This window comes from Hemicordylus capensis, chromosome 13 (assembly GCF_027244095.1).
Source record: "Hemicordylus capensis ecotype Gifberg chromosome 13, rHemCap1.1.pri, whole genome shotgun sequence".
Classification (NCBI taxonomy): Eukaryota; Metazoa; Chordata; class Lepidosauria; order Squamata; family Cordylidae; genus Hemicordylus; species Hemicordylus capensis.
Window position 1 is genome coordinate 7,049,328 of NC_069669.1, and position 14,066 is coordinate 7,063,393.

Genomic DNA, 14,066 nt, shown 5'->3' on the forward strand with positions numbered 1-14,066 from the left:
TACCAGTTTTTGTTTGCTGCTGGTTGCTTATTTTGTGTTTTTAACTTTTTTTGGTGAGTGATAATAGTATTGAAACATGAGATCTTCAGCATAAATTCTTTGGTCAGGTCTATAAACTATATGGCTTAATTTTCAAATCTGATAAAGCAAACGCTGCATAGAACTGCAACCAATTCTATACTGTTTCTAAAAACACCTGAAGCCATGTTGCTGCGATATGGTCTTCCAAGGGTTATAAAGTGTTGTTTGTTTTTTTAAAGTATCTTAATTGGTTTTAAATGGATTTGTTTTTGAATTGTTTTTATATTGTTTTTAGCACTGTGTTTTGAATTGTGTGTTTTTATGTCTTTTTAAAAGTTGTTGTACATCACTCAGAGCCTTTGGGGTGGTTCATTCATTCATTCATAAATAAATAAATGGGACCTCCTGATTCTGCCGGAAACCACTATTTTGACAGATCGTAATGAGACACATTTATCTACCCTATTTTAATCAATGCTGTTTGTATTTTAATTGGGTTTTTTATTCATACAGTTCAATACAGGAGAGACAGCCGTTAGACATGCAAAGCAAATAAGGAAGTTGCAGGGCTTGGTGAGATCATTTACAGTTCCAATCCAGCAAGTAATGCTCTTTCCCAAAGCTGTCAAATGTCAAAGCAGCCGGGGGTGGGGGGGAGACCTACAGATATAACAGCCCTTCTCTCTCTCCAATTGCCGGACCTGTGTCCCAAATATGAGAAGCATCCATCGCAAGTGCCAAACCCACACAGCACGTGGGGCAATCTTTCCATTTCCTTGTATAATATGGAGTCATGCGTTTGAAGGAAACGCTCCTTTATCCAGTCTGGCTGCTTCAAGTCCAAATTTTCAACAGCCTTGTTCAGAAAACCTGTCCAACCTGGATGATAAGCAGGAAACAAACTAAGATGGTGGGTGGCAGGAGTAACTTGTGCCCTGAAAGCAGATCTCTCTCAAAAGCAGAAGCTTGCAGTCCGGAGATATCAATCAGGACAACAGAGTTCTGAGTTCACAAGGAGGATGCCGGCTCAAATCACCCACCTAAAGGGACGCCAAGGGAAATCCTCAGCCCACGAGATGTCCTGTCTTTTTAAAAAGAGATCTATGTCCTCCTGCACCGCTTCCGTTGGCAGGCCTCAGCGTCTGAGCTACAAGAGCTATCCGAGTCGCTTCCCGAGGAAGGGGAGGACGACAGCGGGAGCGAGCCGCAGTTCATGCTCAGCACCCAGCCGAGTTTGTTGTGCAGAACTTGCTTGAGTCCTGGAGGAATGGGCAGCACCTTGAGCGTGTCCACGTAGTCAGGAAGCAGCTGGCGGAGGCGGTAGCAGCAGAGGTACTGCAAGGACGTGTGGCTGGCGCAGGAGCGGATCACCTTCATGCTGCTCTTGGCTGCTGTCGAACACACCATGGGGTAGACCTTCTTGTTCTGCAGTTTGGTGGCGGCAACCCCTGGGTGCAAATGTTAACAAGGAGGCCCAAGGTTAATTAGTGTATAGACTGAGGGTAAAAGGTAAAGTGTGCCGTCAAGTCGATTTTGACTCCTGGCGCCCACAGAGCCCTGTGGTTGTCTTGGGTAGAATACAGGAGGGGTTGACCATGGCCATCTCCCGTGCAGTGTGAGATGATGCCTTTATGCACATGCACAGAGCCTAAGCTTCACGTATGTGGTAAGCTACTTTATAGCAACTCAGACCATTGGTCCTTTGAGTCTGTGAGCCAGGCCCACAAATACTGGCCATCAGTACCAACAACAACAAATATTTATGTACTCCTTTTCAATAAAAGTTTCCAAAGTGGTTTACACAGAGAAATAAATACATAAGATAGTCCCTTGTCCCCAAAGATCTCACAACCTAAGAAGAAACATAAGATACCAGCAACTGTCACTGGAGGTACTGTGCTGGGGGTGGATAGGGCCAGTTGCTCTCCTCCTGCTAAATAAAGGAGAATCACCACTGAAGAGGTGCTGTTAATGGAACCCAGTTAGCAGGGGTGAGTGCCCATTCATCCCTGGTTAATTGCATCAAATGAGATGAATGCCCATAGTGTTTTTTGGCAATGTCTACTTCCCTAGAGATGAAAAATAGGCAATAACACACGGAAAGCTGTAAGTGCAGCAGTGCTATCTATTCCCTCCACCCCCATATGATTAGGGTAAAGCTGCCATCGCTTCTGCAGAGAGAAGGTAAAAATGAACCAACTGTATTCTCTCCATGGAGCAATCCTGGGAGGACATTCCTGCCAATTTTTATCTCCATTCCTCCAACAACATCGATTCAAATTTTGTAGCCGTTTGTGTGTTTCTAGAACACCATTGCACTGTTGGAAAAAGGATGCCTTGGACCTGATCCAGCAGGGCTCTTATGTTCTTAAGAGGAGTTATTGTTGGTCTCTTGAGTCTTTTGTTTGAGTCACTCTCACTCCCTCTAGAGTGCCTTTTCTCAATGATCGCATTCTTATAGGAAGACAGAAGGAGGGGAAACCATTTACACAAGTGGTGGAGTATGCCCTTTTCTACCATTAATCTCCTCCCATCCCACAAAGCTGTGAACTAGACCCGTCGCTGGTGCCAAGTTCAGCTAATCCAAGGCCACCCCCTTCCTCTTACCTATGCACTTCCTGTTCTTGAAGAAGGTCAGCGTTCCATGCCACGTGTCCAGGTGTACCCCAATAATGGAGCCTTGACCAAACCTAGTCGAGAAGTTGACCCTGTCTCCCTTGTGATGGAGAAGCCCTAAACGAGAATTGGCAGCCACAGTTACAACACGGTAGCAGTCATCCCATCTTCCTGCATGTTCCTACTTTTAAACAGGTTGCAAAATACAAGCTGCAGAGAAAATATCCTCCCAATTCTTCTTGGATACAAGGTACACTACCTACTAGGCCTGTACTATTTCAGCTCCGAGTGATCGAAGCCAAATAAACTGCACTGAGTAGTAAACCTTCACATTCCTCCTTTATTCCATGAATTCTTTGGTGCCATTACCTGTATAGGAGAGTCCCCAACTGTCTTCATCTTTGCCCAGCAGGCTGCAGAATGTGTGGCGGTACTTGTCCAGATTCACATCCGATGTCCCAATTCCCACCATCTTGGTTGACAGCAGATGGTGAGTGGACATTAAAAAAAAAAAAAAAAAGGACCACATTCAGTCAGAGCAGCAACTACACAATCACCCAAACCTCTGCTATTGTAAACCGTTTCCATATCCCAAGCACCTAAACATTCTGTTCCTTGGCTACAACATATTGTCTTGTACTGCCGGAAGGAAGACTCCTGCTCATTACACTGTTGCTTAGTAATTAATTGGGCCTGGTACAGGTATGTGTCTTGTGTTGAACAGAGATGGAAAGGTGGAGGATTATGCTGGGGCAGCTATTCCAATGGTGGTGGGGAGACTGACAAAGATATGGCATTGGTAGGCCAAAGGGCTATTACAGCGAAAGGAAAATCAGAAATTTCATTGCTGTTTCACTTTCGAGCAGGCCTACCACCTCTTTGACCTTGGAGCGCAGTGCCAACAGCCCACAGAACATCACCTTATTACTCTGTGATGCCAGTTCGGCTAAATCTGAGGTCATCCATGACATGATTATGAATGAAGGAGCTGACCTGGTAAGTATCATAGAGAGCTGGTCGGGAGAGACTAGTGGTCCAGTTTGGTCCCAGCTTCTCCCAGAGGGTTACTCCATGGTGGAGCAGGTGAAAAGATGTGGGCAGGGAGGTGGGATGGCTGTGGTCTATAAGAACACCATCTCCCTTACTAGGATCCCTGTCAGGGATTTGGCCTATACTGAATGTGTGTCTAAGTCTAGGGACCAAGAATAGACTGGGACTTCTGCTGGTGTACCAAGCACCCCGCTGCCCAGCGAAGTCCCTAATTGAGCTGATGGGCCTAGTTGTTGAGTTAGCATTGGAGTGGCTCAGGCTGTTGGTGGTGGGGGACTTCAATATTCATTTCAGGATAGGGTTGTCAGGAGCGACTCAAGAGTTCATAGCAGCCATGACGACTATGGGCCTATCCCAACTGGTCTCTGGACTGACACATGATGCTGGTCACACGCTCAATTTGGTCTTTTGTTCTGATGAGGGTGGTGTCCCGTGGGTGGGGACTCCTGTTCTTTTCCCCTTGTTGTGAATGGACCACCATCTGGTTAATGTAAAACTTACAGCCACAACCCACCTCTGCAGGGGTGAAGGACCTATTAGATTGGTCCGCCCAAAGAGGTTACTAGATCCAATAGGATTCCAAGAAGCCTTGGAAGGCTTTAGGGTTGGTTCTGTTAGTGATTCTGTTGATGCTCTGGTGCAAACATGGAATAATGAACTCACTAGAGCAGTAGAGACCATTGCTACTAAGCATCCTCTCTAAGAAGGTCGGAGAGGCCTGTTCTCTTGACCCTTGCCCAACTTGGCTTATCTCATCTGGTAATTATATTATCAGAGAAGGTCTGGTAAATATTATAAATGCTTCTCTGAGGGAAGGCAGGATGCTTCCTTGTCTTGAGGCTATTATTAGAACACTTTTGAAAAAACCTGCATTGGTTCCCTCAGAGTTAGCTAATTACAGACCTGTTTCTAAGCTTCCGTGGTTGTGCAAAGTGATTGAGCAGGTGATGGCCTCTCAGCTCCAGGCAGTTCTGGATGATGCAGATTATTTAGACCCATTTCAAACTGGCTTTCATGTGGGCTATAGGGCTGAGATTGCCTTGGTCAGCCTGATAGATGATCTTCAATTTACTATCAACAGAGGGAATGTGACTCTGCTGATCCTTTTGAAAGCTCAGTGGCTTTCAGTACCATTGACCATGGTATCCTTCTGGACGGCCTGAGGGAGGTGGGACTGTTCCTATCTCTCTGGTAGATTCCAGATAATGTCACTTGGAGACTGTTCTGCAAGTGAGAACTAGAGTGTGGAGATCCACAAGGCTCCATACTGTCTCCAATGCTCTTTAATATCTACATGAAACTGCTGGGAGAGATCATCAGGAGGTTTGGTGCTGGGTGTTATCAATATGCTGATGACACCCAGATTTACTTCTCCATGTCGACCTCTTCAGGAAATGGCATATCTTCCCTAAATGCCTGCCTGGAGGTGATAATAGACTGGATGAGGGATAACAAGCTGAAGTTGAATCCAAATAAGACAGAGGTGCTGACTAGCAAGGTAGACCCTGCTTGGAAAGGGGGACAATTCATGCTTGCTACTGCAAGACTGGCTCTATTCCAGCCCTGCTACCGTTCACCATTCAACATACCATATCGGTGCCATAGACTGGCGAGGTCATCTTGATTTCCCAGAAGTGCTGCCCGTCTCCCAACTCCTTGTTCCCCCGGATGGCAGCAGTGCCGCAGCTGTAGTCCGTGTGGAAATTCACCTTGCGGTTGTCACAAGTCAACAGTGTTGCTGTCGATTTGTTCAGGTCATCCCACACCCAGTCAAAATCTGTGGGTGGAGAGAGATGATGTACTTACAACATGAAGTTATTGGAAGAATCACGATCAGCTTATGCAAGTTGGCACCAAACAATAGCCCGCAACTTAACACACACAGAAAAGCAGCCTTCCTAGGCTTACACATGGTAAACCTTAACCTGAAGGAAGGGGGGGGCCTTACATGATTGAATGCTCCTCCATACAACAAAAAACCCTTCCATGTGTAAGTTAGCAGGTCAGGGAGAGGGTAAGAGCCGGTAATACAATCTCTGCTCCAACATAAAACTCACTGGCTTGTCATGAGCAAGCTGAGTTCTCAGCTTAATGTATCTTAGATACATTAAGCAGTATATGGAGGCAGTGTGTGCACACATGCATTCAGAGTGGGACCTTCCTGATTCAACCTCAGCAGGATCTAAAATCAAACTGAGCGGACATCCAAAAATGTGTGAGCACGCACACACTCTATGCACCCCATAACATTTAGACAGTAAAGCAATTCACACAATTGGAAACCGGGTAGGACACTTGTCCTCCCCAGCTTTGGGACTCCCAATTGCCAATTGTGTTTGAGCAAACAACTAGATAGGAGGAAGGGAGAGGGATCATATGTGGGATAGGAGCTGGGTAGGACAGCACTGTCCTACCCAGAGTTTTAACAGCATAGGAGGAAAAGCCATCCCACCCAGCTCCTGCCTTGCACATGATCACTCTTTCTACCTAGTCTGCTCACACACAATCCAAAATCAGGAGCACACACAGCTCCCAAAGCTGGGTAGGACAAGTGTCCTAGTCTTCAGGCATGTGAACTGCCTCACTGTTTAATTACCATCATTAATTTTAGATTCTGCACAAGCTGAATCAGGAAGGTCCCTTTCTGAATGCACATGTGTAGACACACTGCCTTGATATTGCCGCCCAGAAGAAAACTCATTCCGCACACAGATGAAGAAAGTGAGAGAACTCTGCTCCCCACCCAGACCTTTTCAGAGCTGACTCTTAGGAACAGCCTGTTCTAAGTGTGCATTTTTAAAACTTCACCCATGCTGTTGGCCTTTTCCATTTTGCTTGGAAAGCAGCACCTCAGCTCATCAGGACTGCCACTAGCCCAAACCCAACCCTGCTCTACGTGCAATGCTTGACCTCACCTAATGGGTTCATTGCTAAGAGTTGCGGCATAACCAGGATTAGAGTCAGTTACAGAATACACTGGAACCATAAAGGTCAATTGCACTTGTCGCATAAGCTGGATTGGACTCTCGGTCTCCAGAGAGGTCTCCCACTGGCAGAGTCAGTCTTAACTATAGAGTATTTCACAGAGTGGCAACATGGTTACAAGCTGCAAAAGTCAAGCTACAGCAGACTCCATCTCCCCCAAATAACCCAACCTTCTTGATCCCGCACATCCAGGTTGACCTACAGAACAGACAAGACACCTTATCTAGCGCTCCTTAGCTTGGGGGAAATGAGGGAACCCAAAGCAAGCATTCCAGCGCTTCCTTACATTCATCTTCTTCACCACACTGGCAGTCTTTGATCCGGTGCATGGCGTGGAGGCTTGAGCAGTACGGCGCTTCGTTCTGGTTCTCACAGTTGCAGTAGGACTCTCCGGTAACGGGGATCGCTGTGGGTATCGAAGGCGACAGAGAAGGGAACTCCGTCTCGGAATCAGAGTCGCTGTGCTGCCAGAGGAAAGAGCAGAACCAGTTGTGCCAGCTCTAACCAAAGGGTGCTCAGCAACCAGCCAGCAATGCAGTTGCCACAGAACTCTCTGGGGGTCCAAGCATTCTTTCCTGTAGCAGCGATCCCCAGATGTTGACTACAGCTCCCAGCATTCCCAGTCAAAGGTCATTGCAGCTGGGGATGATGGGAGTTGTAGGCAACATCAGGGGATCCCTGTTCCAGGAAAGAAACACTGGTTCCAGGTCAGAGTCTTTCCCAGTTCTGCTACTTAGGAACCTTTTAACCTGGGCCTTGTGAACTCAAAGCATACAGTATGCTCTACCAACTATAGGCCTACATGCTTCACAAAGATTAACCAATGATTTGCACTGAAGTGAGGGAGCCAATAGACCTCATTCAGCTGGTATAATACTACAGTTCAATTCAGATAGCAAACCATGACTGGACAGAACTATGGTTTGCGCTTCCAAAGGCACAATCAGCAAGCTACAATTTTAAGACACTTGTCTGCTTTAGTTTCTCAGCTTTCAGCTTCATAATTTCACACATCCATTCCTGCCTATGTAGTCCAACAGCCTCTGGAAGTGGACTGATGGCCACAGGTACATAGGAAGCTGCCTTGATACCAAGTCAGATTATTGGTCCATCCAACTCCATATTATCTACACTGCCTGACAGTGACTCTCCAAAGTTTCAGGAAGGAGTCTTTCCTAAAAATGCTGCCAGGGATTGAAAGTGGGATGTTCTGCATGTAAGAGAGATGCTCTACCACTGAACTATGGCTCCATCCCTAAGAGGGATATACAACGCTCACATGTGGCCACCCTTCCAAATGCAAACCAAGGCAGGGCCTGCTTAGCAAAGGGGACAATTCATGTTTGCTACCACAAGACCAGCTCTCCTTTTAAACAAAGGAAGCCAACAAATAATGCCCAAATGAAGCTAGTTGCTTCGTTTACTACACTTGCAGATTTACATTGGTTCCTGGGAAGAAAGTTCAAGGTAGTTTTTTTCACTTCCTGCTCCCAGATAACAAAACATGGGAACTCATAGATTTTGCTATCTGCTTGGTCCATGTGCTCTGAAAAGCTAGAGACCTCAGGGTCAAAAATCCCAAGTGATGACACATCAGCAGCCTTGATTCAAATGTGAGAAGAGTCTCATGCATCTGAGACACACCGGATCCTAGGAGGGTGGTTTTGCTTTGGATGATGGAACCCTAAGCAGGCCTACCTGTCCATCAGAGTCGTAAGCCCAGCCCCGTGTTCCAGAAGCCAACGCTGCTGTTCGTGGGTCTGCATCACGGCGCACCCCGCTCAGGACGTAGTGCCAAGCTCTGCTGTTCCGCACGCGCCGTGCCATGGCGTCTTTAGAGAGATAATCTGAAAGGGGGGGAAAGCTTCATTAATTTATAGAAAGGATTTGGGGCCACTTTTTTTATTTAAAACCTGCAAATCTGGTACATGGAGCTCGTGTATTCCATCATTTTAATTGTTTCGCCCTAGCCGTAACAAAAACACCGTACTTACCCAAATTGAAGATGGCCCTGAATTTAAGACAACCCCCTTACAAAATATGGGTTAAATATAGGTCATATATTATCTACCCAAAAGGAAGAGGACCCTAAATTTAAAATCAACCCCTCCTCCATTCCCAACATCAAATAACTTGGAAAAAACCTAGTCTTGGATTCAAGTAAATTCAGTATTTAATTCAAAGTTAGATTGTTAGAACAATGACAAAAATTTGCACGAGGCTCAAAAACGCAAACATTGACTCGGAATAATTTAGAGCAATTAGACTGTATCGGCTTGCCAAGGACTTTGATGGCAAAAACTAAAAAGCTGGCTACTTTTCTTGTAATAAACTGTCTTATTTTGATGCTCCATTTCCCCACAGGGAGAAGTCAGATTATTATTTAACATGTGTTAGGCAGAAATGTAAGGACTGTTTTATAAAGTAGACTGAAAACTGCTGAAATCTTGTTCAATTTGTTTAACCATTAATATGGTCAGCACTGATTAAAAAACTAATGTGAAGCCCGCAGCCTTCAAATGCAAAAGAACAATGTGGTTAGGTTTAGAGTTTCACATTCCTAGCAATAAACACTATCATGTTTTGCCTTCAGCTCTTTTAAAGGGGAGATACTGCAAAACTGGTCCTTGGAACTAAGGTGCCGCTGACTTAGTATTTTGTGTATTCTCATATTGCTTTTATTGTCATGGCGTAATGGTAACTTTATTTCCGCCATTATTTCCTGGCAGATCTGATGAGTTTTATCTTTGTTTTTATCAGATCATGTTTGGTTAATAAGCAAAAGAGTAGCAAAATACGTTTCTGCTGTGATTTGAATTCCCCAAAAGATTCCTGAATTGTTTACCCTGAGCCATGATCTGTGTTTATGTTTCTTATTAATGTTTTCAATGTTTTGTTTTACCTTGAACCCTGGTTTTGTTTTTTTAATGCGTGTTTATGGTTTATGAGCTTTTGGAAGTTTTTCTTGGATTTCCTCTGTTCATTAATTGGTCTCAAGTGGAAGGCATCTTGGATTTTGCTTTTTCAATAGACGAATAAAAATGCTATTCTGTTCTAATGGTAAACACTGCAGAATCCCACCCACAGCCTAATAATCCGCCCATCCTTCTTAAAAAATTGTTTAATTGATAAATTGTTACATTCTGTAGTGCAGTTATCATGTGGTGTACCTGATTGTGCTGGACTAAGACCAGTGAAAACCAGGCACACATTCCTGACCTCTCTAGCTGACCTTGAACCAGTCATTCTCTTTCAGCCTATCTTAAACTTTGCAGGGGTTGTGTGGATGAAGTGAGACCAATCTGGCTGCCGCATTATCAGGACAATAAAAGCATGACTGGACACTGAAAGCAGAAACTCTTGCCATGCTGTCCCCTATCTTCCACCTCTAGGGGTGAAGACCTTGTCAAAAATCACAACAAGCATTCACCCCCTCAGATCAGGCCTGTTCAACTTTGTTTCCCTCCCCACAGCTGTAGCTGGACTACAACTCCCATAATCCCCAGCCACAGTGGCCAGTAGCCAGGGATTATGAGAGTTGTAGACAAACATCTGCAGGAGGGCCGAAGTTGAGCAGGCCTGCCTTAGATGGTACTAACCACCCCAGATGACTCACGTACTATTAGTGGCTTTAAGGCATTCAGTGGAGCTTCTATAACCCAAATGGTTGCTAAGTGATAGAGTGCATGCTTTGCATGGAAGAGGACCCAGGTTTGGCCAACAGCATCTCCATTTAAAGAGTTCAGGTCACAGGCAGCAAAAAGGGTCTCTAGCAGATCCTGGAGAGACACAACAACCCATCAGAACACACAATGCTGGGTTAGATAGACCAGTGATCTGATTCAATACAAGGAAGCATGTTCAGTGACTAGCAAAATGAAGCCTTGAATCCTGTCCAAGTCAATAATCTTCAAGTCTGCCAAGCCCAGGAATCACATAAAGAACACCAGGATGGGCATAATGCGATTAAGGCTACTCAGGTCAGTGATCAAATGAACTGCTCCATGCAATTCAGCAGGTACAAAACTGAGCCACTCCGTGAGATTGATGCAAGTGAACTGCAGCTAGGTCAGCGTAGGATAAAGAGAAACGTCCATGGAAAATGGGTTGAAACACAAGACATGGCCAGCCGGCATCAAAACATGGAAGGGGTCTGGATGCAAGACACATAATATGACCCCTGCTAACTTGGCAAAGAGGTACCTTTTAACGTGGTGATTCTCTTTATTTAGCAGGGGGAGAGTAACTGGCCCTGTCCACCCCCAGCACAGGACCTCCAGTGACTGTTGCTGGGATCTATCTTATGATTCTTTTTAGATTGTGAGCCCTTTGGGGACAGGGTATCATCTTGTTTGTTATTTCTCCGTATAAACCGCCCTGAACCATTTTTGGAAGGGCGATATAGAAATTGAAACAACAACCACAACCAAATATGTAAGCCAGTACAAAAACATTGGTGCCAGAAAGGAAAGCACTCCAATATGCCAGTCTCCAGGGAAAGAGAATGGTGCATCATCAGCATACATTTAGTGCTCTAAGTACATAAGAACAGCCCTGCTGAATCAGGCCCAAGCCTATCTAGTCCAACATCCTGTTTTCCACAGTGGCCCACCAGAAGCAGGAGATGAAGGCATGCCCACTCTCCTGCTGTTGCTCCTCTGCATCCTACCTCTAAGGTAGCCTGTAGCCATCAAGCCTAGTAGTCACTGACAGAGCTGTTCTCTCATATTCAGTGTAAGAACAGCTTCATATATCCCTGCTAACTGGGCAAGGAGGCACCTTCCAACTCTTATGTATTTAGCAGAGAGAGAGAGAGAACTGTCCTTATTTGGTCCAGCATAGCATCTCTCCTGTGACTGTTGCAGATGTCTACTTTGTGAGGCATTTGAGAAAAGGAACCATCCACTGGTATCTTTTGCTATGTAAACCGCTTTAGAAACTATTTTGGTTGAAAGTAGCATACAAGTATTTTTACAGCTTACACTACAGGCAAAATGCCAGGGTCCCAAGGAGAAACCAGAACAGTAGTAGCCAGAGCCATTCCTGGATATCACAGAGAACTAGTTGTCTCAAGAATACAGTCCTAGGTAATTAGCTGAAGGAAAGGACCTTTCACCTGAAGTAGCCACAAGACTGTACCCAAAAAAATAGGGTGACCACAAAACACAGAGGCACCTTTTAATGTGGTGATTCTCTTTATTTAGCAGAGGGGAGAGTAACTGGCCCTATCCACCTCCAGTGACTGTTGCTGGGATCTATCTTATGTTTCTTTTTAGATTGTGGAGGAGGCAATGGTCAACCCCTCCTGTATTGTACCAAAGAAAACCACAGGGCTTTGTGGGCACCAGGAGTCAAAATTGACTCAACAGCACACTTTACCTTTAATCAGTTGGATTGTCAACCATGTATGAAGAGCTATTAATGGAGATTTCCACCTATCCTTATTTTTAAAAACACTTTTTCACAAGGCCAAGCCATGAAAATCTTCAGGATTGCTTTCTAGTATCACCTGGAGATTGATGCTAATGCCTGGAGTTTCCAGGCCAATTGTGGAGGGTTGGTAACCCTAGAATGATTCTAAGTGTACCCTCTTGATTGAGAAGGACCTTGATGGATCACACCCTCCTTTGGGGAAGGACCACAGCCCAATGGAAGAACATCTGAACTCTTGAAAAAGGTCCCAGGTGCAATCCCTGACATCTGAGGGGCTGCGAGAAATATTCCTGTCAGAAGTGCTAAAGAGCCCTTGCCAGTCAGTGTAAACAAAACTGATCCAGATGGATGGATCTAAATATAGGGCAGCTTCCTACACAATCTCCTCCAGCATTCTTTACAAGGATCCTAGGAACTAAAACACTGGACATCTAGAAATTGTTCAGTGGCCCACCATAGCCTCCCTGCTTTGTGTTCTCTACAAAACCCTGCGGTAAACATGGTAGCATCCAAAATCTGCCGGGCACTGATAAGCAGTGGGTCCAAGCAGTTTAGTTAATAAACCACCTTGCTGCATACTCAGTATCACTGTTTAGCATCCTTTTGCTCGGGGTCAACTGACCAAGATGAGACAGGGCACCTGCTTTGCATGCAGAAGGTTCCAGGTTGAGTCGCTGGCAGCACCTCCAAGCAAGGCTGGGAAAGACTCCCACCTGAAACCAGTAGTCTGACTCAGTAGAAGGTACTTCCTGTGGAAGGAAGGTAGCTTGGCAGCTGAGCACCTGCTTTGCACACAGAAGATCCCAGGTCCGGCCATGGGCAAGAGCTCCAAGAAGGGCTGGGAAAGACTCCCACCTGAAACCTTGGAGAGCTGCTGCCAGTCAGTGCAGACAATACTGAGCTAGATGGACCATGAGTCTGACTCAGTATGAGACACCTTCCTACAATTTCCTCCTTACTTCCCAGCCTCTCTCACACTCTCGGGATCTCTCCACACCCAAGCAGTGTTCCCTCTAATAGGGATGCCCAGATGTTGACAACTACAACTCCCATAATCCCCAAGCAAAAGCTACTGCAGCTGGGGATGTTGGGAGTTGCAGTCAACAGCATCTGGGCATCCCTCTTAGAGGGAGCACTGCAGCCAAGGCAGCCTTTTCAGATACAAAGCGAGTCTGACAACCCCACGGTCACAGGCGATTGCTACCGACAACCACCTGCAAGCCTCTATTACTAGCCCTAACTGCGAACCATGTCTCTAGGCGCCTAAGGCTCCTCGAGGCTTCGGGGCACCAGCAGCGCCTCGCTGGACCAGGCCAGGGCAAGGATCCCGGCAGCCCGCCAGCATCCCAAAGGAAGCCAGCCAGTCAGGGGCGGCCCAGCCAGCGGCCTCCTTCCCGAAAGAGGCCCAGCAAAGCCACCCACGGGCCCGCTGGGAGGAGCCCTGCGCCGGCCTTCTGGCCCACCCCACGACAAGGCCCCAGGCTTCGTTCCCCTCGGCCGGGCCCCAGACCCAGGCGGAAACAGGGCAATTCTTCCCGGCCCTCAAGCTTCCGATGCTCGTGAGAGAGAGACGACGACAGCCCTCGTCCCTTACCCTCCGATCACTCTCCTCACCTCAACAGGAGACGACGCCGCCGCTTTCTGCGCGCCCCTCCTCGCTCCCCGACAGGATATAAACACTCCTCGCGCCGCGCGCCCCCCTCTGCCGCGCCCATTGGCGGCTCGGACCCCTCCGCGCCCGCCCCCTCGCCACCTGCGTCACTCCTGCCGGCCAACCAGAGGCTGCGCCAGCGCCTCCCGCTTTCTGATTGGACGCTGGCCTCGCGAAAGTTTTCTTCGCCTTTTTCTTGGTCGCCTTCTGCTTGCCCTCCCCTCACTCCCCCTCGGCTCCAACGCGCGGTGGGCGGGTCTGACAGGAGTCGCTGCGAGCCCTCGCCTCTCATTGGCTGGCGTAGGGGAGG

The 14,066-nt window shown here is 46.8% G+C and overlaps 1 protein-coding gene across 4 annotated transcripts; it reads right to left on the bottom strand.

The window, feature by feature from the left end:
- Positions 1-496: 496 nt before the first annotated feature.
- On the bottom strand, positions 497-13,859 carry SPSB3 (splA/ryanodine receptor domain and SOCS box containing 3). 4 transcript variants are annotated; one of them, XM_053276682.1, is made up of 7 exons: positions 13,720-13,859; positions 8,371-8,519; positions 6,959-7,131; positions 5,277-5,464; positions 3,007-3,109; positions 2,629-2,754; positions 497-1,469 (listed from the first exon to the last, which is right to left on the bottom strand). In XM_053276682.1, exons 2-7 carry the CDS (start codon positions 8,436-8,438, stop codon positions 1,123-1,125), a joined length of 1,005 nt encoding a protein of 334 aa, XP_053132657.1. In that variant the 5' UTR covers positions 8,439-8,519; positions 13,720-13,859; the 3' UTR covers positions 497-1,122. The 4 variants fall into 4 exon arrangements, with proteins under 4 accessions (XP_053132657.1, XP_053132655.1, XP_053132658.1 ...); XM_053276680.1 differs by having other exon boundaries at positions 6,959-7,136; XM_053276683.1 differs by having other exon boundaries at positions 13,700-13,752.
- Between the last annotated feature and the right edge of the window lie 207 nt (positions 13,860-14,066).

What these genes read in the sequence shown, in the direction of transcription:
- SPSB3 (XM_053276680.1), bottom strand. Translation starts at nt 8,499, where the DNA reads ATGGCACGGCGCGTGCGGAACAGCAGAGCTTGGCACTACGTCCTGAGC. An exon ending in GTGTGGTGAAGAAGATGAAT is followed by an intron (nt 5,465 to 6,958) that starts GTAAGGAAGCGC and finishes CTCCACCCACAG; the next exon opens with ATTTTGACTGGGTGTGGGAT. An exon ending in CAAGAACAGGAAGTGCATAG is followed by an intron (nt 1,470 to 2,628) that starts GTAAGAGGAAGG and finishes ATTTGCACCCAG; the next exon opens with GGGTTGCCGCCACCAAACTG.